This window comes from Argentina silus (assembly GCF_951799395.1).
Source record: "Argentina silus genome assembly, chromosome: 21".
NCBI lineage: Eukaryota > Metazoa > Chordata > Actinopteri > Argentiniformes > Argentinidae > Argentina > Argentina silus.
This window is the reverse complement of record NC_139675.1, coordinates 8270156-8296572: the sequence shown is the minus strand read 5'-3', so window position 1 is coordinate 8296572 and position 26417 is coordinate 8270156. Positions and strand designations below refer to the sequence as shown.

At 44.2% G+C, this 26417-nt stretch overlaps 2 protein-coding genes across 8 annotated transcripts in view; both read right to left on the bottom strand.

Annotated features, from left to right (window-relative positions):
- The window catches only part of pde5aa (phosphodiesterase 5A, cGMP-specific, a), a 13826-nt gene extending 7221 nt beyond the window's left edge, over positions 1-6605 (bottom strand). The window contains exons 1-7 of the mRNA XM_083692844.1: positions 6303-6605; positions 5351-5825; positions 3875-3955; positions 3143-3232; positions 2588-2719; positions 1979-2052; positions 1108-1256 (exon numbers count right to left, since the gene is read on the bottom strand). Of these exons, the coding sequence (XP_083548970.1) occupies positions 1108-1256; positions 1979-2052; positions 2588-2719; positions 3143-3232; positions 3875-3955; positions 5351-5825; positions 6303-6583 (1282 nt within the window). The 5' untranslated portion in view covers positions 6584-6605. The remainder of the gene's footprint in view (positions 1-1107; positions 1257-1978; positions 2053-2587; positions 2720-3142; positions 3233-3874; positions 3956-5350; positions 5826-6302) is intronic.
- Positions 6606-7037: 432 nt separating this feature from the next.
- Positions 7038-25256, bottom strand: LOC310821105 (uncharacterized protein). 7 transcript variants are annotated; one of them, XM_083692990.1, is made up of 28 exons: positions 25123-25256; positions 23980-24075; positions 23442-23537; positions 23156-23257; positions 22624-22725; positions 21571-21666; positions 21077-21172; positions 20760-20861; positions 20228-20329; positions 19299-19893; positions 19090-19177; positions 18249-18341; positions 15947-17932; positions 15436-15592; positions 14663-15082; positions 13860-14309; positions 13094-13507; positions 12301-12741; positions 11504-11947; positions 10706-11164; positions 10283-10546; positions 9911-10171; positions 9558-9803; positions 9147-9404; positions 8619-8921; positions 8245-8514; positions 8019-8099; positions 7038-7577 (listed from the first exon to the last, which is right to left on the bottom strand). In XM_083692990.1, the coding sequence occupies exons 1-28, from the start codon at positions 25146-25148 to the stop codon at positions 7511-7513; spliced, it is 8115 nt and encodes a 2704-aa protein (XP_083549116.1). In that variant the 5' UTR covers positions 25149-25256; the 3' UTR covers positions 7038-7510. The 7 variants fall into 7 exon arrangements, with proteins under 7 accessions (XP_083549116.1, XP_083549117.1, XP_083549119.1 ...); XM_083692991.1 differs by having other exon boundaries at positions 10706-11155; XM_083692993.1 differs by lacking the exon at positions 20760-20861.
- Positions 25257-26417: the final 1161 nt, after the last annotated feature.

The window sequence follows — 26417 nt, the reverse complement described above, 5'->3', positions numbered from 1 at the left end:
AGATGGCTGACGTGGAATTGCAATACATAATTGCCTTGGTAACCGTTGTAATTGCATGTGTAAAACACAGAGAGAGGCGGCACCATATCAACTACGCATCATTTGACTGAACATTTCGATGTCAGTTGAGTTGAGTTGGTTGTTAATAAAGCTGTAAACTTCCAAATGGTACACCAAAAGATGGCCGCCAGTACTCCCACCATGGAATGTTGATTTGAATGGGCATGTGTGTTCTACTCATTCTATTTCTATGGTTGCTCATCCCTGGTCTAATCTACTTCATCAGGAGGGAGTGACAGAGGGAGGGGTGAAGATGTCACCACCAACTACACTTACAGGGGCAATACATTAATGACTGCATTTAGCCATTGGCTCTTGAAGAATATAACTTATAAATGGCTCTTGAGCTTAGTTTAACTGTCTTAACCCCATCAGAACCCCAAATATAAGCTTGTTTTACAACACTGCATAGCTTCAAAACATGGTAAAAATGATTGTTTTGATTTTATGGATGGTCATCCCAACGACACTCCACATCCACATCTTATTCCCTGATGTCTATGTTATCAGGATGGATAGCAGCGAGTTGTCGATCAGCGTGTCTTCCAGGTCTGTGTCTATCCAACAAATACCCTAAATAATAATACCAAACATACCATAATGGACGTAAATTACAGTACCATGTTAAAAAAAATAAAAAAAATAAAAAGAGATGTATATATATATATATATATATAGAAATAAAAGTACCTAATAGATATAATATATTTATAATGATTGTTAAAATAAATAAATCAAACAAAGTGGTGGTTGGGCCAATAAAAAAAGCCCTAAATACTCAGGGATTAGACGGGTTAAGAGAGAGTTTGTCTGATGCTCTTAAGTGACTCGGACAAATGGCAGAGTTCCTGGTTTCCCAGTAATGAGCTGCTTAGAGCCGGGGCCATGTCAAGCCTACAGACACCTGTGAGCCTGATCACTAAAGCAGGTGGACGTGGGGAGGATCAGCTTGACACTGTGATTCCACCAAAGCATGTTACATAACTGAGAAACACTGCTCATCAGACAGTGTACCAAAATATACAGTGTGGGCAGAGAGTGACGCACCAACGACTTTGTCCGTCTTTGCGTTTCTGATCGGGCAGCAGATGAGACTCCTGGTGGGGTCCTGGGAGTCGTTGGACACGTTGAGCATCTCTGTGGAGCGCAGCACACGCAGGGCGTACGCCGGGTCTACCTCTGTGATGTCACAATCCCTGAGGAAACACAACAGTCACACTCTTAGAACTGATTGTTTGGGTTCTTTGTAAGAACCCTCTTTTGGAACCCCAAAGTTTTTTTTTTAGTTTTTTTTTTAAAAGGGTTCTCCCCCACAGGGACCGCCGAGGAACCCTTTTTTCTTTTCTAAGAATGTACACAGAGCAGTCAACTCATGGCCAAAGCGTGGCCCAGTGGATCAAGAACAAATCCGATTAATAGTCCTCGCAGAGAAGTTATTACTTTTCAAAACATACAGCTCTAACCACAAACATGTCTGTATGAAATTCAACAAGGGGACAGCACACACTGAGAGAAGAAATATGTGAATGAGAAGAATTATCACAAATAACACCAACGTTTTCAAGTCCTGCCTTTGTCAAGAGCAAATTCACCATCAGTCCCCAATTCAATGATACCACTCGTATTTAGGTGACTTCTGATACATTATGTGCGTGCTCGGGTTTGGTGCATGCTTTCAAAACAGTCCTGAAACAGCAGAACAAAATGCATATACTGTATATACAGCATGTTAATGAGCACACACTTTTATCCAAAGCGACTTACAGTACAGTGAGTGCATACATTTTTTGTATACAGTATATGGTCCTACGGAAAATCGAACCCACAACCTTAGCTTTTCTAGCGCTGTGCCCCACCAACTGAGACACACACAGAGGAACACAGCCTATGACGTGATGAAGGAAAACAATTCTAGAACCTTTTGAAGATCTGTAATGTTGACCCAAGCTCCTCACACTCAACGTGGACCACCCGGGAGATCACGTCAAAATCCTGAAACAACAAACAAACAAACAAACAAACAGCCAGCTTATCTGTTTATTTCACGTGTGAACAGTGTGACCCGTGTGACCCAGTCTACAGGAACAGTGCACATCAATGGAACAATTCAGTTTTCCCATCAGTGTAAATGAGCCGAAGTTAGCTTGTGTGCTAATTTGTGTCTGTCGCCCCATAAGCAAGTTCTGAGTTTCAACGCTCCATTACAAACAACACCGTGGTCATGTGTTCATATCACACGTGTTTGATCCTCATTACATTTCCACCTCCACCAGCCTCCCCTGGACATAACAGTGTGAATGCAGCCCCTTTCATAAACTCCTAAAATGAAAATGATACATTCTAAGATATTAAACATAGTCATTACAACCATTAGGATGCTTTTAGAAAGCTTGAATATTACATACTGGACCTTTAAATAATAATACTACTACCACTACTACTAATAATAACAGTAATAACAATAATAGCCTCCATCCCTAGCCAGGACATGGTGTCAGACAGGATATGATGTCAGTGGCGTCAGTACCTCCTCCTTGGCGATGAAGATGGTGCAGAACTGGGCCTGTATGAAGGGCAGGATGGTGGCGGCCATTTTTCGCAGCAGCGCCTCCAGGGACCAGTGGTCCTCTGACAACAGCTGGGCCAGGTCCAACAGGACCTGTCACACACACAGGAGATCTCACACATCTAGATGAGATATCACAGACGACACACACACAAACACACACACACACACACACACACACACACACACACACACACACACACACACACACACACACACACACACACACACACACAGGAGATCTCACACATTCAGATGAGATATCACAGACTACACACATACAAACACACACACACACACACACACACACACACACACACACACACACACACACACACACACACACACACACACACACAGAAACACACATGCATGCAGTATTCAGAATGCGATGTGACGTGAACAACTCTAAGGATATGACCAATGGTGTGGTGCGATGCGATAACACAATCTGATAGGAGGGGATTGTTGACAGCAGGGGATTGGTGCTTCCTGATTGGCTCGCTGACAGGTTACCTTGCTGCGCTTGGCCTCCTGCCTGGAGCTCTCGTACAGCTGAGCGTTGTCCAGGGCCAGCCCCAGAAGACCCATGTGAGTGGACAGGACCTGGCCAATCAGAGACAAGTATCACTCACCCACAGTCAATGACTGACGAGACTCCCTCCCTCCCTCCCTCCCTCCCTCCCTCCCTGCCCATCGCAGCATAGGTTGGTTAACGGGTGTTGGTTTATTTAAACTTTTAATTATGTGTCTCAGTTGGATGTTAGTCAGTTAGTAGACGTTTTGGAAGCAGGTTCGGCCATGTATTAATCTAAGTTGCCAGTCACCGATCATCAGAATGTGGGATCGACCATGGTAGATGGTCAGTGGGATCCTTTGGGAGAACCCTAACCCTAACCCAAACCATTAACTTTACCCTAACCCTAATTCTAACCTGACCCTAACCTTTAACCCTAATGTTACCCAAACCTTTAACTCTAACCGTTAACTGTTAACCGTTAACAGACTGAACTTGTAGCCCCATCTACTTGCAGTAGCATTGCGGCTCAAGAGGAAAATGCTATCTGGTGAAGGCACAGCACTGAATGGCAGCACTGACAGGTTCCAAAATAATACCCATGGAACGACAGCACCGCTGGATAAGTAGAATACATAGATACGGTTAAAAAATCTTACCTAACCCTAACCGCAACCGTTTTACATTTCAACTTCAATGGGGTGATGGTGTCAGATTTGACCATTCCTCACCTTCTCATCCTGGTCAGTGAACACACAGCAATGACCGTCCACATGGCTGCTCTTGTTGATCACCAGAGCTGCTCCTACCACCTGACCACCAGAGAGGGAGGGGGTGGAGAGAACGAGAGGGGACAAGTGAAAGAGAGATAGAGAGAGAGAGAGAGAGAGAGAGAGAGAGAGAGAAGAAGGGATAGAACAATAGAGAGATACAACAAGACCAAGAGAGAGAGGGAGGGAGAGAAGAGAGCACCAGAACTTTACAGTGATCTTATTTGACTCATTTAAGATAAGATTTCATATATGATAATAGTTGATGTGTCATGATCAAATAGTGACCTGGTCTCTGTAGTTTCTGATGGGCACACTGAGGACACTCTTGAGTTTGTAACCAAATGTTTGATCCACGTCGGCAGTAATCCTGGGGTCCTAGAGGAACAGAGGGATGAATTCAGGGGAGGCTGTTGGCAGCAGACATCGGTGGACGGGCTCATTGTAATGCACGGAATGGAATAAGGAATGGTATCAAACACGTGTCCATTCCATGCATTACAATGAGCCCGTCCTCCGATTTCTACCTCCATCAGCCTCCTTTCACACACGTTTTCAATTCACACATGGTTATGGTCTACTCAAAGGGACAATCATTCTTAAGAGATTATTTTTATCGATTTGTATAGTATATGTAGTATTTCTGGTGCTCTCCATCTCTCTCTATCCCCCCCTCCCCTCTTTCTTCTCTCCTTCCCCCTCTTCCACCCAGTCTGCATCTGAGACTTACTGACTTAGCGCCCTATATAACACTCAACCAGAAGGAAAGCACACAAGCACACACGCGCACACACACACACACACACACACACACACACACACACACACACACACAAGCCAGAGATTATGTCACAGTCTTCTCTCTGGCTATGCCAAGGGAGTTACACTGATCTCTGATCGCCCAGGTGGGCGGGGGAGGGAGGGAGGGAGAGAGAGAAGGAGGGAGGGTGGGAAGGAGGGAGGGAGAGACTGGAGGGGAGAGCGCACCTTGAGGCTTTTTGGTGAAGGGGAGAAGCGGAGGGGGGCATGGGGTTTCCTCGGCTCTGTGAGCTATTTTAATGATCACTGGATTAACAAGCAGAAGTCTTTAAAAGGATCAGATGTATCCTCGAATCTATGATAATCAGATCAACCAAGAGGACATCCCCGACTCCCTCCCAAATAATCCACAGAATCACCCCTTAGCCCTGGGCAGGGAAGGTGCCAGAGGAGACGACATCATAACAAGATGTTAAACCAACCGGGTCCATTGCAGTACATTACCTCATAGGCGTCTCTGATGTTCAGCGGAACCCCCGTGGCCACTACATATCCCATAATGCCCTTCACCAGCTCCAGGTGGGCGTGGCTGCTGTGGACCGCTTCCCTCGCGCATCCAAGCTCGGTCAGCGCCACGACCCCCTCCAGGCCCCTCCCCCCGTCACGATCCGCCCGGACCAGAGAGAGCGAGCAGCGTTCGGCCGCCACCACCTCCCCAGCGTGCAGCAGGGCCCCCTGGCAGAGCTCCACCATGGAGCCCGTCCTGCTGCTGCTGCTGCCTCTGCCCAGGAGCCCCATCATCCAGGCGCAGGCCTCACCTCGCCCACAGGGCCCATCCCGCCTCGGCGGGCGGGGGGAGCGGTGTGTACGAGGGGAGAGGGGGGACCTTGAAGACCTGGGGGACCGACTGACTGGCCTCTCTGAGCTGCAGGGCTCCCTCCAGGCCGGGGGGGAGAGGGTGGAGGTCTGCGGTGGATATCGATACACAGGCGGGGTGGAGGTCGGCAGGGAAGGGCTGCCTGGCGGGGAGGGTTCCTTGCGGCGACCCAGCCGAAGCATGCTGGAGTGGGGGTCGCTGGGGCTCCTGGGCCCACCTGCTTTGGAGGTCTGTGGAGACGAGGCCTTCTCTACAAACCAGCCACTTTCCATCTCCCTAAGCCACAATGGAAGGAGGGCAGTTATTTTGTGATGACTTTAAGGTTTGGGAGAGGAAACACGTGTTCAACATGTGTTTGCGTCAGGGGGAGCCTGGTGGAGGTAGACATCGGAGAACAGGCTCTTTGCAATGAATGGAATGAGGACACGTTTGTTTGATACCATTCCTTATTCCATTCAGCCTGTCCTCCGATTTCTATCTCCACTCCATCTTCCTGTGTTTTGGTGCAAATTCTGGGAGAATGATTAACTGCTGAATTGTCTGTTTTTAAGGGGCAATCTGCGATTCAAACAACAAAGCCATCACTCCAGCACTTTTTATTTGGTAAACAGCTGAGGGATGGGTTGGAGAAATGTTACCACTTGTTTTAAGCGTGTTTTACTCCATTGTTTGTAACAATGGCATTGTAAACAAACACTGCATAGCGTCAAAACATGGTTAACATGATTTACTCTCCTGACCCAAATGTCTTACTTTGATGCTCTGCGTAAAAAGTAGGATCGGGCGAAGTCCGAGTGGTCATCCAACCAAGCCTCCACTCTCTCGCTCTCCACGCCGTTCCCGAACCCCCAGCGGCGCGTCCTAGCGCGGGGGCTCCACAGAGGTGAGAAGAACCACCCGGCGCTCGTCACCACGGGCCGCTCTTTCCTCGCTCCCTTCCCCGTAGAGTGCTCTCTCCCCGGGCAGGGAGAAGCACCGGGAGTCGCTCCATCCGCTGACATTGACTCCAGCACTTCGGAATGGAGGCAGGGCATCCCGTCTCTCAGGTAACGCGAAAACAACTCTCCTTAACTAAGTTTGAGTGGCGGTTATTTCCGTTAAAAAAAAAAAAAAAACACCGCCGAGACCGAGGCAGAGAGAGCAACGAATACTTGAAAGGCGAGAAAAAGCGACTGTCTGGGAGCAACAACACGGTTCACAGAGCGCAGGTGGCAGCTGTTGCTAAAGGTATCTTAATCCCATGGTCTTGATTTAGCCGGCCTGGCAAAGCACACTGATTTATTCTGTACATTCAAGGAACGGATTACAGTCAGATTGGACTATACCACTGAACGCTGGCTTCCTATGCAAGATAGCAAAATATATTTGCATAAAAGAAGAGAGATATTCAACGTTTAGGCATTGGAAGTAGTACAAAAACGAATAATATAATAAGTGCTGACCAGAACATCGTTGGTGAAGAAAAACTAAAGATACATTATCACAAACTAAAGATACATAATCACAGTTTATTTTGAATGTAACCTTTACTTATCCAGGGAAACACTAGACCAAGACGTTTACATTATTACACACATTATTATATAAAACATACACACATTATTATATAAAACAACATACACATCAGCAATGACATAATACATGTATTATATATATATAAACATATATGTATATGTTTGTCTCTTAAATCTTCACCAATTAAGCCTGTATTAAACAAAAATATGAAGAAACATGAGGATAGTAATTACATTGAATAGCACTTTTTTTTAATGATTATGATTATTATTATGGATGTGCTTTTAAAGACAGTCTGCAACAATCATCAACACCTACAGTATTGACATTAACATCTGCGTTTAACACTAGTTCCTTACAAAAATAGATCATTTATTTGTTCATTTCATTCACTGAAAAGTTTACTGTGGTTCCTCTGCCTGGATAAAGGCCTGATGCTGATTGGTTCACCAGATCTCAAAGCGCTTGTCCGTCAGGAAGGGGGTTCTGTCCATGATGCGGTTGTTGAAGAGCCTGTAGAGAAGTACATTATGACATCATCCAACATTAAAGAGCAGCTCACCATTCTAAAATGTAACTCCAAGCAAAACAACTCAAAGCTTTGTCTATACATTCGCAAAAAAAATACACAATTACACTGGTACTATTCATATACACATGCACACATGCATGCATGTGTGTATATATATATATATATATATATATATATATATATATATATATATATATATATATATATATATATATATATATATATATATATATATATACACACACACACACACACACACTGTATATGCCATTTAGCTGACGCTTTTATCCAAAGCGACTTACATTGCAGTGAGTGCATACATTTCAGTATATATGGTCCCAGCAGGAATCAAACCCACAACCTAAGCGTTGTTAGCGCCATGCTCTACCAACTGAGCCACAGAGGACCACAGACGCACTTACCGCACAGTCTGGATTGTACTGGTGGAGACCAGTTGGAGCATTCTGTCAGCTAGAGCATCAGTGATGTCATTGTGACTCAGGCTACAGCAGAGGGAGAGAGAGAAAGAAGACAAGTTATCAAACATTTTCATACATCAACAGCACTCACACTAACTCAAACTAAAACTGAAACACACACGCACGCACGCACGCACGCACGCACGCACGCACACTCCAAGACACTCACTCCAGGACTTGTGCTTTGTGCAGGTGTGTGAGTAGGGGCTCTAGCTGGGGGTCTGTGAGTTGACAGTGGCTGAGGTCCAGTTCTGACAGCCCCTCTGAGTGCTCCAGAACCAGGGCCAGAGATTCACAAGCCCTCTGGTCCAGCCTGGTCTCACTGAGGTCCAGCTCCCCACCCAGGGCACTGCAGAGGGACCCAGCACGCCTCACCGCCCCCTTCTCACCTCCCACAGGGACCAGGTACAGGAGCTGCAGGAGGAGGGCTTTGCTGGAGCTGAGGGGAGACAGAGCAGGGAGCAGATATTCACATCTTACACATTGTACAATGAGAACTCCTCCTCCCTCCTCCTCATCAGAGATCAGCGTGTCTGTCCTTACCTCAGACGGACTGTGTCTAAGACAGGGAACAGCTGGTCTAGTCCAGCCACCTCCACCTCACAGTCTCGTAGGATGAGCTCTGTGCTGTGGCAGCTGTGCTTCAGGACTGTGGAGACGACCTTGCAGTCGCCAGCACTCAGACACAGAGCCTCCCTCTCCTCCTGTGTTGTCAGGTCCACAGAAGAGGAGCAGGAGAAATCCAGCCTGTGCTGCAGAGCCCTGAGCAGCTCTGCTGCTGCCCACTGCTGGATGTGTGAGGCAGTGCAGAAGTGGAGGAACCTCAATAGCAGCCTCCTGTCAACACTGCAGCAGGACACACAGAGAGACAGCAGTCGTTCACACAGTTGTTACATACTGTAACAAGTCATTCATAACAATTAATGATTTACATTGTACTAGCTGGAACTCAGGGATTAGGGGTAAGGTTATGGTATGGTTTATGGCGAGATTAGAGATTATGGTTAATGTGTAGTCAGAGAGTGGTGTACTTCATGTCCATGCTAGCACAGCCAGATAATGATGACTGACCAGAGTTGGGAGACTTTGTCCAGAAGTGGCAGGATGCTCTCCATCTCCCCCGGTGGTATGGAGGTCCACAGCAGGTTTAGTTGGACTCTGTCACTGTGCTTGAGGGTGAAGCGCAGAGCTTCACAGTCCACTCTGTCCATCGCTCTGGTCTGCAGGTTGATCACATGATCGGATGACCTCAACAAACTGGACACACAGCCACTGGCACGACTCTCGTATATCTCTCTGATGGCTGACATCATAAAGCTGGGACTGGGCCTGAGGAAAGACATATGATGACTGTATTATCATGGTTTTACAGTATACACTACCTCTATATGACTGTATATCATGTCTTTTTAGATGACAATAAACATTTAAATTGGCAGAGATTAATTGTTGTCAATAAATAGTATAATATACTTTTCCTACCTCTTGAAAATTACTTTGCCTAGAAAGGGTAGAAGATCTGTCATCTTTTTCTCTCGAAGCCTGTTCTCCCTGAGGTTCACAGTGATGTTCTGGGTTGAACACTGCAGCAGATAGAGAAGCACTTCCCAGTCCAGAGTGTAGGAGGTCAGGTCTCCACCAACCTTCTCTAGGAACGACTGAGTCAAGTCCTTGTCCTGAGCTTCATACACAACTACAGCCAGCTGCTGCAGAGCCTCTGAACGCAGTCTGAGGGACAGGAACATAAAGGCACAAACATGAATGACCACACGCATAAACAATCTAACTGACTATTTAGAGAGTACAATGTACAGTAAGAATGTAGACCACCTCACCTGAGTGTCAGAGGAGGCTGGTGACACAGTGACAGCAGTGTGATGAGAGAGTGACCAGGGATGCAGAACTCAGTCATGTCCAGACGCTGCACTGGCCAGAGTCTCAGCAGGGACGCCACACGACTCACAACCCTGGACAGAGCTGCTTCTGACAACCATGTTCTCTTTAGGACAAGGGAGAGCTCTGTGACAGTCAGTGAAGTACAGCCTCTCCCTGTCCTGACCAGTCTGGCCAGTTTCACTGCCATACACTCATTTAGTCTGGAGATTAAATATATGACATACATTAAAACAAGCAGCGATACAAAATACATTATTTCAGGCAAGATAACTTTGAGACACATGCAGCGGATTATTTAAATGTAACCGTACCTGAGCTTGTGTAGCCGTGCCACATGTGTGAAGAGAAGCGAAGCTCCTTTGAGAGAGATCTTGCTGGGTGTGAGAGTGAGCTCCGCTCTGGAGGCACAGAGACCCAGGACTCTCCCCACAGACCTGCAGGTTTGCCTGGGTAACTCTCCTCCCAGTGACAGGGTGAAGCCCAAGGCCTGGAGGAGAGAGGCCAACTGCTGGGCCTCCTCTCTGGACCTCACAGGGATGGACTCACACACATGCTGGAAGAACCCGGCATCACAGCTGAAACAAAACATGAGAGGACATATCAAAAACATATACACTGATATCAGGGAATCTAAAGATGAAATTCTAAGTTTTACATCACAAGATTTTTAATAGACAATAATTATTTGCATTATATGAGCACAATTCACTTACTGCACATCAGTTAAGACTCACCTGAGCTGTGAGATGTAGGGCAGGCACTGAAGGAAACTCCTCACTTCACTCTCTTCATCTGACCAGCCCAAAAGCTTGACTGGTTTCTTCTCTGGTTGGAGTCTCAGCACTTCGAGCAGGAGGGAGGCCTTTCTCTTTGAGAGGTCTATGTACCAGACTGCAGGAGCTGACTGGTAAACTGGCTGTAATGCTGGAAGGACACTCCTGCCTGTTTGAGTCTCATAGTCCTTCACATGGGAGTACAAGTCCAGCAGGAAATCACATGTATAATGTTCAATAAAATCATCATCATCATCATCATCATCATCATCATCCAAGATGAAGGGAAAAGTGCTGTAACTGCACACTGATGATAACAGCTTCAGTGTCTTCTCTCCTGTCTGCTCCTCCCACTCTGCTGCTTGACAGAAGAGCTTCCCCAGGAACTTGTTATCAAACTCAAAATCACAACTGTTGAGCCTGAAGAAGAGAGAATGATTGAGAATCAACAGTTTAACAGCAATGAAACCTAAACAGTGACAGGTAAAATGTGGACAAAACCAAAGGTGACTTGACCACCTGATGAGCAGCTATGAACACATCAAAGTTCAGCCATTGTGTTCAATCAAGAATAATGGCTGTCAAATATAATTCAACAAGTGATTTATAATCAGTGAAACAATGCCAAACAAATGAATTAACTCCTGAGAATGGTCTGTCCAATTCAAATGCAAAGCCTAAATAGTGCCAACATTGTCAGACACTTTTAATGCCGCCATTCACATACTAAGTAGGAACTACTTTAATAAACCCACTCACCTGAGCTGTGAGATGTAGGGCAGGCACTGAAGGAAACTCCTCACTTCACTCTCTTCATCTGACCAGCCCAAAAGCTCTACTGGTTTCTTCTCTGGTTGGAGTCTCAGCACTTCAAGCAGGAGGGAGGCCTTTCTCTTTGAGAGGTCTATGTACCAGACTGCAGCAGCTGACTGGTAAACTGGCTGTAATGCTGGAAGGACACTCCTGCCTGTTTGAGTCTCATAGTCCTTCATATGGGAGTACAGATCCAGCAAGAAATGACATGTTTTATGTTTAATAAAATCATTATCATCATCATCATCATCATCCAAGATGAAGGGGAAAGTGCTGTAACTGCACATTGATGATAACAGCTTCAGTGTCTTCTCTCCTGTCTGCTCCTCCCACTCTGCTGCTTGACAGAAGAGTTTCCCCAGGAACTTGTTATCAAACCATTGAGAACAACTGTTGAGCATGAAGAAGAGAGAATAATTGAGAATCAACAGTTTAACAGCAATGAAACCTAAACAGTGGTAGGTAAAACGTGGACAAAACCAAAGGAAAGGTGACTTGACCACCTGATGAGCAGCTATGAACACATCAAAGTTCAGCCATTGTGTTCAATCAAGAATAAAGGCCGTCAAATATAATTCAACAAGTGATTTATAATCAGTGAAACAATGCTAAACAAATGAATTAACTCCTGAGAATGGTCTGTCCAATTCAAATGCAAAGCCTAAATAGTGCCAACATTGTCAGACACTTTTAATGCCGCCATTCACATACTAAGTAGGAACTACTTTAATAAACCCACTCACCTGAGCTGTGAGATGTAGGGCAGGCACTGAAGGAAACTCCTCACTTCACTCTCTTCATCTGACCAGCCCAAAAGCTCTACTGGTTTCTTCTCTGGTTGGAGTCTCAGCACTTCAAGCAGGAGGGAGGCCTTTCTCTTTGAGAGGTCTATGTACCAGACTGCAGCAGCTGACTGGTAAACTGGCTGTAATGCTGGAAGGACACTCCTGCCTGTTTGAGTCTCATAGTCCTTCATATGGGAGTACAGATCCAGCAAGAAATGACATGTTTTATGTTTAATAAAATCATTATCATCATCATCATCATCATCCAAGATGAAGGGGAAAGTGCTGTAACTGCACATTGATGATAACAGCTTCAGTGTCTTCTCTCCTGTCTGCTCCTCCCACTCTGCTGCTTGACAGAAGAGCTTCCCCAGGAACTTATCAAACCATTGAGAACAACTGTTGAGCATGAAGAAGAGAGAATGATTGAGAATCAACAGTTTAACAGCAATGAAACCTGAACAGTAGCAGGTAAAATGTGGACAAAACCAAAGGAAAGGTGACTTGACCACCTGATGAGCAGCTATAACACATCAAAGTACAGCCATTATATTCAATCAAGAATAATGGCCGTCAAGTATAATAACATAAGTGATTTATAATACGTGAAACAATGCCAAACAATTGAATTAACTCCTGAGAATGGTCTGTCCAATTCAAATGCAAAGCCTAAATAGTGCCAACATTGTCAGACACTTTTAATGCCACCATTCACATACTAAGTAGGAACTACTTTAATAAACCCACTCACCTGAGCTGTGAGATGTAGGGCAGGCACTGAAGGAAACCCCTCACTTCACTCTCTTCATCTGACCAGCCGAAAAGCTCTACTGGTTTCTTCTCTGGTTGGAGTTTCAGCACGTCAAGCAGGAGGGAGGCCTTTCTCTTTGAGAGGTCTATGTACCAGACTGCAGGAGCTGACTGGTAAACTGGCTGTAATGCTGGAAGGACACTCCTGCCTGTTTGAGTCTCATAGTCCTTCATATGGGAGTACAGGTCCAGCAGGAAAGGACATTGATATTGATTGTCGTAACGGAGGGGGAAAGTGATGTAACTGCACACTGATGATAACAGCTTCAGTGTCTTCTCTCCTGTCTGCTCCTCCCACTCTGCTGCTTGACAGAAGAGCTTCCCCAGGAACTTGTAATCAAACCCTTGAGAACAACTGTTGAGCATGAAGAAGAGAGAATGATTGAGAATCAACAGTTTAACAGCAATGAAACCTGAACAGTGGCAGGTAAAATGTGGACAAAACCAAAGGAAAGGTGACTTGACCACCTGATGAGCAGCTATAACACATCAAAGTACAGCCATTATATTCAATCAAGAATAATGGCCGTCAAGTATAATAACATAAGTGATTTATAATACGTGAAACAATGCCAAACAATTGAATTAACTCCTGAGAATGGTCTGTCCAATTCAAATGCAAAGCCTAAATAGTGCCAACATTGTCAGACACTTTTAATGCCACCATTCACATACTAAGTAGGAACTACTTTAATAAACCCACTCACCTGAGCTGTGAGATGTAGGGCAGGCACTGAAGGAAACCCCTCACTTCACTCTCTTCATCTGACCAGCCGAAAAGCTCTACTGGTTTCTTCTCTGGTTGGAGTTTCAGCACGTCAAGCAGGAGGGAGGCCTTTCTCTTTGAGAGGTCTATGTACCAGACTGCAGGAGCTGACTGGTAAACTGGCTGTAATGCTGGAAGGACACTCCTGCCTGTTTGAGTCTCATAGTCCTTCATATGGGAGTACAGGTCCAGCAGGAAATCACATGTATAATGTTCAATAAAATCATCATCATCATCATCATCATCATCATCATCCAAGATGAAGGGGAAAGTGCTGTAACTGCACACTGATGATAACAGCTTCAGTGTCTTCTCTCCTGTCTGCTCCTCCCACTCTGCTGCTTGACAGAAGAGCTTCCCCAGGAACTTGTGATCAAACAGCAAATCACAACTGTTGAGCATGAAGAAGAGAGAATGATTGAGAATCAACAGTTTAACAGCAATGAAACCTAAACAGTGGCAGGTAAAATGTGGACAAAACCAAAGGAAAGGTGACTTGACCACCTGATGATCAGCTATGAACACATCAAAGTTCAGCCATTGTGTTCAATAAAGAATAATGGCCGTCAAATATAATTCCACAAGTGAACTATAATCAGTGAAACAATGCCAAACAAATGAATTAACTCCTGAGAATGGTCTGTCCAATTCAAACGCAAAGCCTAAATAGTGCCAACATTGTCAGACACCTTTAATGCCGCCCTTCACATACTAAGTAGGATCTATTTTAATAAACACACTCACCTGAGCTGTGAGATGTAGGGCAGGCACTGAAGGAAACTCCTCACTTCACTCTCTTCATCTGACCAGCCGAAAAGCACTACTGGTTTCTTCTCTGGTTGGAGTCTCAGCACGTCAAGCAGGAGGGAGGCCTTTCTCTTTGAGAGGTCTATGAACCAGACTGCAGGAGGAGCTGACTGGTAAACTGGCTGTAATGCTGGAAGGACACTCCTGCCTGTTTGAGTCTCATAGTCCTTCACATGGGAGTACAGATCCAGCAGGAAACAACATTGATATTGATTGTCGTTGTTACGGAGGAGGAAAGTGCTGTAACTGCACACTGATGATAACAGCTTCAGTGTCTTCTCTCCTGTCTGCTCCTCCCACTCTGCTGCTTGACAGAAGAGCTTCCCCAGGAACTTGTAATCAAACCCTTGAGAACAACTGTTGAGCATGAAGAAGAGAGAATGATTGAGAATCAACAGTTTAACAGCAATGAAACCTAAACAGTGGCAGGTAAAATGTGGACAAAACCAAAGGAAAGGTGACTTGACCACCTGATGAGCAGCTATAAACACATCAAAGTTCAGCCATTGTGTTCAATCAAGAATAATGGTCGTCAAATATAATTCCACAAGTGATTTATAATACGTGAAACAATGCCAAACAAATGAATTAACTCCTGAGAATGGTCTGTCCAATTCAAATGCAAAACCTAAATAGTGCCAACATTGTCAGACACTTTTAATGCCGCCATTCACATACTAAGTAGGAACTACTTTAATAAACCCACTCACCTGAGCTGTGAGATGTAGGGCAGGCACTGAAGGAAACCCCTCACTTCACTCTCTTCAACTGACCAGCCAAAAAGCTCTACTGGTTTCTTCTCTGGTTGGAGTTTCAGCACGTCAAGCAGGAGGGAGGCCTTTCTCTTTGAGAGGTCTATGTACCAGACTACAAAAATAACAAAATCAAATGATTGTATTTTTCTTAGGTTTGTTGCCCAAATATCATAGATATTAAATCATTAGTTTCAAACACAATTTCCCCCCAAATGAATAGATATTCATGATGCACACAAGCAATAATGTTTCCTACTTTCTATTTTGAAATTTCAACAGCTTTGTTTTTTAAATTCAGACTTTAATACCATGTTTGAAAATATGTCACATGGAATACCTATTCTGTCAAACCAAGTATTATTACACAGGCTATTGAAAGGAGAGGATTTCAGTACTGGCCTTTGAGGACAACTCAGGTAAGTAAGATGATATTTCACATTAAAATAGCTTGGGTCTTGTTGCTCACCATTTACAGGGACCTGTGTTTCCAAGCTGGGTTCACTCGTGTCTTGCTCTCTGTGGACAGCAGACACTCTGACTCTGTAGCAGGTACCGAGAGGCGAGGTGATATCACAGAAACATTTAGCCCCCTTTGTTAATATGGTAGACCAGCCATCCAATCCTGCTTCTTTATATTCCAACTTGTAATGTAGTAGAGAGGCAACATCTTCAGCCTCCAACTGGGGCCATGTGACCCTGACATTGTCATTATTCAGCCGACACACAAGCGGCTGTCCGGGTGCAGACCTGAGGGTCTTAGCCTCAGTCACCTTGCTGAAGTCACTCATACCCGAGTGGTCTATGACAGAGTACCTCATCTGGTAAGGTGTGTTTGGTTTCAAACCTGAGACTACGCAGGTGTCCTCAGCACTGAAGGTGGTGCTCCATGGAAGATTGCTTGCCATGCTAAGACCAGTGGTCATGATTCTATATTCTACCCTGTACCTCACAGGTCTTCGGACATTTGATTGTGAAAACATCAGAGTGACTTTGTCCTGTTTTATGTCTGCTACTTGGGCTGGATCTGGCTTTGACCCAAGCTTGAAATTAGCACTCACAAGACTGCCCTGTTGATAAAGGTGAATGGAGGATCCAGGACAAGTCAAATCTGGCAAAGCAGCAGCGATAAACTTGATTTTCTCTCTGTCATGTCTATCTTCGTAGGATGTGGTGAACAAGTGGAGGTCAGCCTGTATTTTAAGAGTTAAGTCTGGAGGCTTGAAGGGGTGCTGTGTCTCCAGCAGGTCAGTGAGCCCAGACTGGTTCCCAGAGTGTATGTGCTTCTTCATGGTGGAGAGGAATGAGTCTTCCACCCCCAGTGAGGTCAGAGTGAAGCACATCATCTTGTCTGTCTGTGAATCTCTGAGAACTCTGTCCAGCTCTTCCTGAGATTTCACAATGGGGAGGTTCCGCGTTTTGTAGACATTGACAGCCATCACCTCAGTCTCTTTGTAATCAAGCCACTCGTGTAGAGCCTGGGGACTAAATGGGGACTGGTCGTAGCCTTTGAGGAGGTCTCTCAGTCTCTCCAAGCCCGATTCTCCACTCTCTCGAATGAACTCTGTTGCTGTGGCTAGCTCTTTCAGAAACTCTGTCTGGTACAGTAGCAGCAACACTGAAAACTGTGTCAGTTTGTCTTTGGTACTCGGGAACCATTTCATCACATAGGCATTGGTGTGGTCCATCATCATGCCCTGACATCTTGTTGTGACCTTTCTCAGTTGTTCTAGTACATTCTCAGCTCTAATCAGCAGGTCATCGCTGACTTCAAATGCAACACAAGTCGCTTCAGCATCCAGATTCTTCAGAGGGTACAGCCAGACGCGCACAGGCACAGCCTTCTCTCCTTGTTGCCCCAGACGATTTGGGAGTGACTTGTACACTTCCACTGCTGCATCATAATCCATTGTGTTGGTTTTATCAACATCACTGTGGACGGTGCAGTGATACAGACTGCTGAGTTTCTCTGAGTCTGTTAGACTTGAGAAAATGTCCTCTGAACAGAAGGTGGTTGTCATCTTCTTGATCACATCTTGCATGTTCTTTTGGACTCGCGTACTTCTTTCTTTGATGTTACGATGTTTGCTCTCGAAGACAAAGAATGCTTGAGCTCCATATAAAACAGCCATGACCACGTGCGTCGCCTTTCGTTGTTTTCCATCTCTCTCCTCCTCAAATATTCTATGGCTAAGCATGTCCAGCCTGGTAGAGGTTCTGTACTGTAGCGTGACCCGCTCCTGAAGTTTGGACTGAGCAGGGTGGTTTACATATCCAGCAGCCCCGCCGACCTCCACCAACCCAGAGAGGACACTAGCCCTCAGTGGAATGGCCACATCCAGAGCTGTGAATCTGTCCTGCAGGGAGTCTCCCTCTATACACCTGACCTCTGTGTGAGGCCGAGGCAGAGACAGACGCATCGAGGCTATGGTGCCGTCATCCCACAAACACACATCTAAAAGGACACAAAAAGCTGTTATAATCCTCTGTAGGAATGTACATTTTTAAACTCACTACTCGGATAAGGGAGTTTCTCCAAGAATCGGCTGTTCTATTTCATTAGGTTAAACAAATCACTTGGATCTCGAGTGCAGATAATTACTTCAGTTGATTTGTTACATGCTTAAAGAGAAAACCAGAAAGTCCCAAATTACATCACACGGCCACCTCTGACACAGCACAGGTCATGCTTTGTCAATTGTACACAAAACATGTGACCCCTTTACCTTTCAATAAACAAAAAAAACATGTACTCTCAAAACATACAGTACCTGAGCAAAAAGAGTCATTGTGGCAGTCATACAACATCCCAAGATCAAGAGGACGACCAAGGGCAGAAACCATGACATAGTCTGCTGTCCAATCTGAAAATCACAGGACAGAGATACACGCTATCATATGTTGTGGTTCTGTAAAGCCAGGTTCAGACACAACAGCCGAGGTAAGACGAGACAAAACTGCCCTGTTTTAGAATGTTGTGATAAAATGCAGAGACACAATTCTGATCACAGCTATAGAAAATTATGTAACTGAAATTATCTTGTTAGGTCGCCAAATGCATGTAACCCCGGGTTCTCTGAAGGAGATGGAGGAGACATCTCACAGTAGGACAAGCAACCTTGCATACTCTATTCACTGAAACCCTATTCAATCATGTCTGGAACCGGCCAGGAGCGCTTTGCATGACTGGCCCCGCACCAGCCCAGCCTATAAAGGCCCATGCACAGCGTGCCCATTTCATTCTGCGAACCACCTCTTCACAAGCCCGTAAAAGAAGGGCAATCTGGTTCTTCCTCATCTCCTTCAGAGAACCGGGCTTACATACTGTAACCCAAAGTTCTCTTTCCTGGTGACACCGACAGCCAACAGTAGACATTCTAAAACTGGGTAGTTCAGATCAACAGTAGACATTCCAAAACCGCAAAACTCATAGTGTCACGTCTGTATCTCTACCTGGCTTAAAATAAAGCTCCTGTGATTCAGCAGTGGCATTGTAACCAGAAACATAGCCAGCATTTAATGTACTGTGTGGGTGGGCTTGCATACAGCTACAGTCACTGCAAGTTTTTAAATGTGCTCATCAATAAAAAATAAATCATTATATCAACTCACCTCTGGGGACGTCATCCTCAAAACCTCGGCAGAAACGTTTTGCATAATGGGTCAACTCAATGGTAACATCTTTGACTGTCGGTTGAATCTTAACATACAGAATAGACCTTCAGCTTGACAATGTATGCTACAATGTCATAATTCTCATACCAATGACCCAGCACTAGTTTACAATACTGGGCTAAGAACTAATGAATGTATTCACCCACCTGTTCACAATCTCTTTCCTGTTTGACTGATACAACATCATGACTTCTGTGCTCCTGTAATACACATTCCAAACAAACCAAAACCCGGTCTGTTTTACAGAACACCTCCAGAGCTCTGTGGTGCAACTTGCAGAGTTTCTCCTCCAGGTCTCCTGTCACCTCCACCAGTGTGTGTCTCTGCAGTGCTGCTACTGTGTAGTGCTGCCTAACATGGGTCTCACAGTAGGAGGCAGTGCAGGTCAGACAGAGCTTCACAGCTTTGAGCTTTTTCTCAGAGCAGAGGTCACAGGCCACATCTCCAGGTCCAGCATAGCAACGATAAGGCAAAGCAGGAACCTTGAAGCTTGACTCCTGCTGGAGTTTCTGGATCACCTTTTCCAAGGCTAAGTTTGTGTAGAGAGTTGGATGTGTTCTGAATCTCTTTCTGCACTGGGGACAGGCGTAGTCCTCTGTCTTGTCTGTCCTGTTCCAGTGAGTCCCAATGCACCTCCTGCAGTAACTGTGACCACAGGGGATGGAGACTGGGGCTTTCAGAACCTCAGTGCACAACGAGCATCTGAAGTGACCGTCTGTCAGCAGACTGCCTGTCAGCTCGCTGCAAACAAGATTTAGATTTGTTAGGCTAGATTTCAATACAGCTACATTTACATCCCTTAAAAAAGCATAAATAGCAATTTATCAAATGAAGTGTCAAAATGAAACTTGTCGACAGTGTGATGTAATTTTGGCTCTCTGTGTCCCTGGTTTTATTTTATATTTATTTGTTTTTGGTCTTTTGTTGTTTTTGTAATGTTTGTAGAGAGGCAAAGTTGTTCAGTCAAAATGTATACTGTGAACTTCCGGTTCAAGCCAAAAATCCCCATACATTTTTCCCATCTGGATCTTTTCAAAAAGTGTTTTGTGAAATATCGCTGCTGCTACTCACTTACCCGGTATTTGAAGAAAAGGCTTCTTTTGCAAATGTAATTGGCCTGTCCATGGAATGGTCACTCTTCCTGGACAGACACGGCGATAGCCTTTCCTGTTTGATGCTTTTAAAATCAAGCGAGACAAATGTCTTAACAGCAAATAGGGAAACTACTATTAGGGAAACTAATCTACTATTTTCCAAGCTGTTTAAAGGCACAGTCAACTTAGTGTATCTAAACTTCTGACCCACTGGAATTGTGATGGAGTGAATTATAAGTGAAATAATCTGTCTGTAAACAATTGCCGGAAAAATTACTTTTGTCATGCACAAAGTAGATGTCCTAACCGACTTGCCAAAACTATAGTTTGTTAACATGAAATCTGTGAAGTGGTTAAAAAATTAGTTTTAATGACTTCAACCTAAGTGTATGTAAACTTCCGATTCAACTGTACATGCTTTCCTGTGTTTATATGATCTAACATCCAGAGAAACCCACTTTGACAGATAATCAAAAAATGTTTAGTGAAATATCGCTGCTGCTACTCACTTACCTGGTATCTGAAGAACAGGCTTCTTTTGAAAATGTGATTGGCCTGTCCATGGAATGGTCACTCTTCATGGACAGACACGGCGATAGCCTTTCCCGTTTCATGCTTTTAACATCAAGCGAGACAAATGTTTTAACAGCGAATAGGGAAACTACTATAAATGCAACAGATAGGGAAACTACTATTAGGGAAACGAATCTACTATCAACAACTTTTTAACAAAATGTAAAATACAGCACAGTGCCTAAATTACCTAAATATGTAATTTAACAATGTGATACCACATTCTTCAAACCCCCCCCCCCCCTACACACACACACCTGATATCTCCATCTGTAAATGTTATCGGTCGATCCATAGAGTGGTCACTCTTAACGGAGAGACAGCTTGGGGCAGGAGATGCTGTCTCCAGTGGCCTTTCAATCATGAGAAAGAATATTTTGGTTGTTTTCACATCAATAGGAAATATCTTTAAAAACATTTCATAGTGTTATTTGAAAACAGCCAACAGGTAAGTTCGGGTTAGCAGGCTAAGCGACCGTTAGCATTACAGGTGGGTCCATGATTATTGAAGTCCATGCTGAGACAGCTGGTTGAGATGCCTGAGATGTTATGCTATTCAACATGTTGAAGAGCCCAATAGGACAATGTTTCAGCATGAATTCACTGTGAATCAAGAGAAACATGTTCCTCAAAGGAATGTAATTTGACATATGCAAGCAGTAACTTGGTATATACACATGCACGCAGGCAGGCACACACACACACACACACACACACACACACACACACACACACACACACACACACACACCTGATAACTCCATCTGTAAATTCTATTGGTCGATCCATTGAGTGGTCACTTTTTGTGGACAGCCAGCTCGGAGCAGGAGAAGCTGCTTCCAGAGGCCTTGTAGTCAAAATAAATTACTTTATTCATTATTTCCATGTTATTTTCAAGAATATTTGATAGCATACAGATGTGAAAATAGCTAAGATTTTGTCAAACAATGGAAAAGCAGGTAAGTTAGTGTAACCAAACTAAATTACCACGGCAACAGGCATAAATAAATAAGTACCTGCTACATATTCTGAATATTTCATTTAACTGTATCTACTGTTATCACTGTTACTACTTTTAGTGCTTATATTTACGTTTACATTTTTACTGATCACACTGTATTGTGTTGATTGATGTTGAAGAGCTGCTCTGCCTGTTTGTCCGACGTAGGTTAGGGGGCGTTCAAAGGGAGCTGTCAATCAAGGAAAGTTAACGCCCTCAGAACAGTCTGACCAGGAACTTGAGTCATGACGTTTTTTTGGGTTAACATTTTGGTGGATGTTTAAAATGATTCTCAACTTTGGCACAAAACACAATTGGAACCATTTAATGTGGACTTGCCAGAACCTTTACGCATTTCATTGCATTGTGTACTTATATATGATGTCATGACAAATAAACTTGAACTTGAATATCAGCACAGACATATGATCTCTGCTATCAGTGAGCTAGGCTAATGGCTCTTCTCCGCCAGGAATAAGGACAAGGTACTAAATTAGCTACATTTCAATACAGCTACATTTACATCCCTTAAAAAAGCATAAATAGCAATTTATCAAATGAAGTGTCAAAATGAAACTTGTCAACAGTGTAATGTAATTTTGTCTCTCTCTGTCCCTGGTTTTATTTTATATTTATTTGTTTTTGGTATTTTGTTGTTTTTGTAATGTTTGTAGAGAGGCAAAGTTGTTCAGTCAAAATGTATACTGTGAACTTCCGGTTCAAGCCAAAAATCCCCATACATTTTTCCCATCTGGATCTTTTCAAAAAGCGTTTTGTGAAATATCGCCGCTGCTACTCACTTACCTGGTATCTGAAGAAAAGGCTTCTTTTGAAAATGTAATTGGCCTGTCCATGGAATGGTCACTCTTCATGGACAGACACGGCGATAGCCTTTCCTGTTTCATGCTTTTAAAATCAAGCGAGACAAATGTCTTAACAGCAAATAGGGAAACTACTATTAGGGAAACTAATCTACTATTTTCCAAGCTGTTTAAAGGCACAGTCAACTTAGTGTATCTAAACTTCTGACCCACTGGAATTGTGATGGAGTGAATTATAAGTGAAATAATCTGTCTGTAAACAATTGTCGGAAAAATTACTTGTGTCATGCACAAAGTAGATGTCCTAACCGACTTGCCAAAACTATAGTTTGTTAACATGAAATCTGTGAAGTGGTTAAAAAATTAGTTTTAATGACTTCAACCTAAGTGTATGTAAACTTCCGATTCAACTGTACATGCTTTCCTGTGTTTATATGATCTAACATCCAGAGAAACCCACTTTGACAGATAATCCAAAAATGTTTAGTGAAATATCGCTGCTGCTACTCACTTACCTGGTATCTGAAGAACAGGCTTCTTTTGCAAATGTAATTGGCCTGTCCATGGAATGGTCACTCTTCATGGACAGACACGGCGATAGCCTTTCCCGTTTCATGCTTTTAACATCAAGCGAGACAAATGTTTTAACAGCGAATAGGGAAACTACTATAAATGCAACAGACAGGGAAACTACTATTAGGGAAACGAATCTACTATCAAAAACTTTTTAACAAAATGTAAAATGCAGCACAGTGCCTAAATATGTAATTTAACAATGTGATCCCCCCCCCCCCCACACACCTGATATCTCCATCTGTAAATGTTATCGGTCGATCCATAGAGTGGTCACTCTTAACGGAGAGACAGCTTGGGGCAGGAGATGCTGTCTCCAGTGGCCTTTCAATCATGAGAAAGAATATTTTGGTTGTTTTCACATCAATAGGAAATATCTTTAAAAACATTTCATAGTGTTATTTGAAAACAGCCAACAGGTAAGTTCGGGTTAGCAGGCTAAGCGACCGTTAGCATTACAGGTGGGTCCATGATTATTGAAGTCCATGCTGAGACAGCTGGTTGAGATGCCTGAGATGTTATGCTATTCAACATGTTGAAGAGCCCAATAGGACAATGTTTCAGCATGAATTCACTGTGAATCAAGAGAAACATGTTCCTCAAAGGAATGTAATTTGACATATGCAAGCAGTAACTTGGTATATACACATGCACGCAGGCAGGCACACACACACACACACACACACACACACACACACACACACACACACACACACACACACACACACACACACACACACACACACACACACACACACACACACACCTGATAACTCCATCTGTAAATTCTATTGGTCGATCCATGGAGTGGTCACTTTTTGTGGACAGCCAGCTCGGAGCAGGAGAAGCTGCTTCCAGAGGCCTTGTAGTCAAAATAAATTACTTTATTCATTATTTCCATGTTATTTTCAAGAATATTTGATAGCATACAGATGTGAAAATAGCTAAGATTTTGTCAAACAATGGAAAAGCAGGTAAGTTAGTGTAACCAAACTAAATTACCACGGCAACAGGCATAAATAAATAAGTACCTACTACATATTCTGAATATTTCATTTAACTGTATCTACTGTTATCACTGTTACTACTTTTAGTGCTTATATTTACATTTACATTTTACTGATCACACTGTATTGTGTTGATTGATGTTGAAGAGCTGCTCTGCCTGTTTGTCCGACGTAGGTTAGGGGGCGTTCAAAGGGAGCTGTCAATCAAGCGTGGAAAGTTAACGCCCTCAGAACAGTCTGACCAGGAACTTGAGTCATGATGTTTTTTTGGGTTAACATTTTGGTGGATGTTTAAAATGATTCTCAACTTTGGCACAAAACACAATTGGAACCATTTAATGTGGACTTGCCAGAACCTTTACGCATTTCATTGCATTGTGTACTTATATATGATGTCATGACAAATAAACTTGAACTTGAATATCAGCACAGACATATGATCTCTGCTATCAGTGAGCTAGGCTAATGGCTCTTCTCCGCCAGGAATAAGGACAAGGTACTAAATTAGCTATCAAAGCATTGTATTACATTAATTAATAAAATACATACAAATGCCCTTTCAAAGAGACGAGCAACAAACTAACGAACTCGTTAAAAAGTTGTAGCCTATGTAATAGTGGTTGTTGCCTAAAGATAAGATTGGAGGCCTTGACTACCAGCCCGTCTGCATACACACACGTTGTGGCTGTGTCTCGCACACACGCACAAGGACTCTTAGTGATATACACACACACACACACCGGTGGGTCTGTTTTTTTTCTCTCACTCCTTGCGAAGTTCATACCCTCAAGAACATTTCGCGCTTGTCGCTAGTATTACATTTCACAGTATACACTCTAAATCAGCATTTGACAAAAAATCCTGACAAATTAGTTAAGAAAGATGAAAGGTGGTTCGCCTACCTGTCATCAACTTCAGGTCTGTCCATATTCTGCCAGTTATCACTGATGTTCTAAACATAACCAATATGTGTAAAATAGGTCTATAATAGGTCTAATTTCACTGAAACCAAAATCTTATCTGCGACATCCGTGCATAGTTTCACTTTTACGATTAACACGGAAGGCAACTCTCTCTCTCAGACTACGCCCTCTGCTGGCGCGTTGTTGAACAGAAGAGCTGTGCTCTGATTGGTCAGGCTTGGAGGAGGCTGCGATGACACGCTGGATGCTGCACAGATCCACAGCATCAGCAGGCAAGAGAAACACAGACTGGCATCCTCATCCCTCTCTCATCACCACCCCTCTCCTTCTTTCTCTCTCTCCTCTCTCTCTCTCTCCACACACACACACACACACACACACACACACACACACACACACACACACACACACACACACACACACACACGCGCCTGCTCAGTGACACTGCAGTAGAGGACACGGACACACAGCAGCAGCAGCAGCAGACGGGCTGGTAGGTGTGCCGAGGCCTTCTCCTTCTTCAGCAGAGACAGAGGATTGTGTTCTCCTTCGCTCTCCTCCGTCAAGGACTACCTCACCCTGGGACCAGCTACTGCTGCTCTGCCACGGAGGAAATACTGCAGCGCAGCGGATATTAACACACACACACACACACACACACACACACACACACACACACACTGTGACTGTGTCTCACACACACACACACACAGACAAGACTGTTAGTGATACATACACACACGTTGTGGCTGTGTCTCGCACACACGCACAAGGACTCTTAGTGATACACACACACACACACACACCGGTGGGTCTGTTTTTTTTCTCTCTCTCACCGCTTCTGGGCTTTTCCAGCAGCACAGGGCTTGGTGTGTGTGTGTGTGTGTGTGTGTGTGTGTGTGTGTGTGTATGTGTGTGTGTGTGTGTGCGTGTTTACATCAGAGGTCACACCGCTCAAAGCTGTAGGTGTGTGTCGGTGATCGGACCGCCACATCTCTGGTCCTCTACCATCCTGCCTTTCTTTCCATCCCTCTCTCCTTCTCCACTCCCTTTCTCTCCATCCCTGTCTCCTTCTCCACTCCCTTTCTCTCCATCCCTCTCTCCTTCTCCACTCCCTTTCTCTCCATCCCTCTCTCCTTCTCCACTCCCTTTCTCTCCATCCCTCTCTCCTTCTCCACTCCCTTTCCCTCCCCTCACTTTTACACTCCTTTCCCACTATCCTCCCTCTCTCTCTCTCCCTCTCCATCTCCATCTCCATCTCCATCTCCATCTCC

Coding starts and splice junctions, on each gene's coding strand:
- LOC310821105 (XM_083692990.1), bottom strand. CDS start 25,148: ATGGACAGACCTGAAGTTGATGACAG. Junction 11,165..11,503: donor CCCTACATCTCACAGCTCAG/GTGAGTGGGTTT, acceptor TCTCTTCTTCAG/GCTCAACAGTTGTGATTTTG. Junction 10,172..10,282: donor GCACGGCTACACAAGCTCAG/GTACGGTTACAT, acceptor TTTAATCTCCAG/ACTAAATGAGTGTATGGCAG.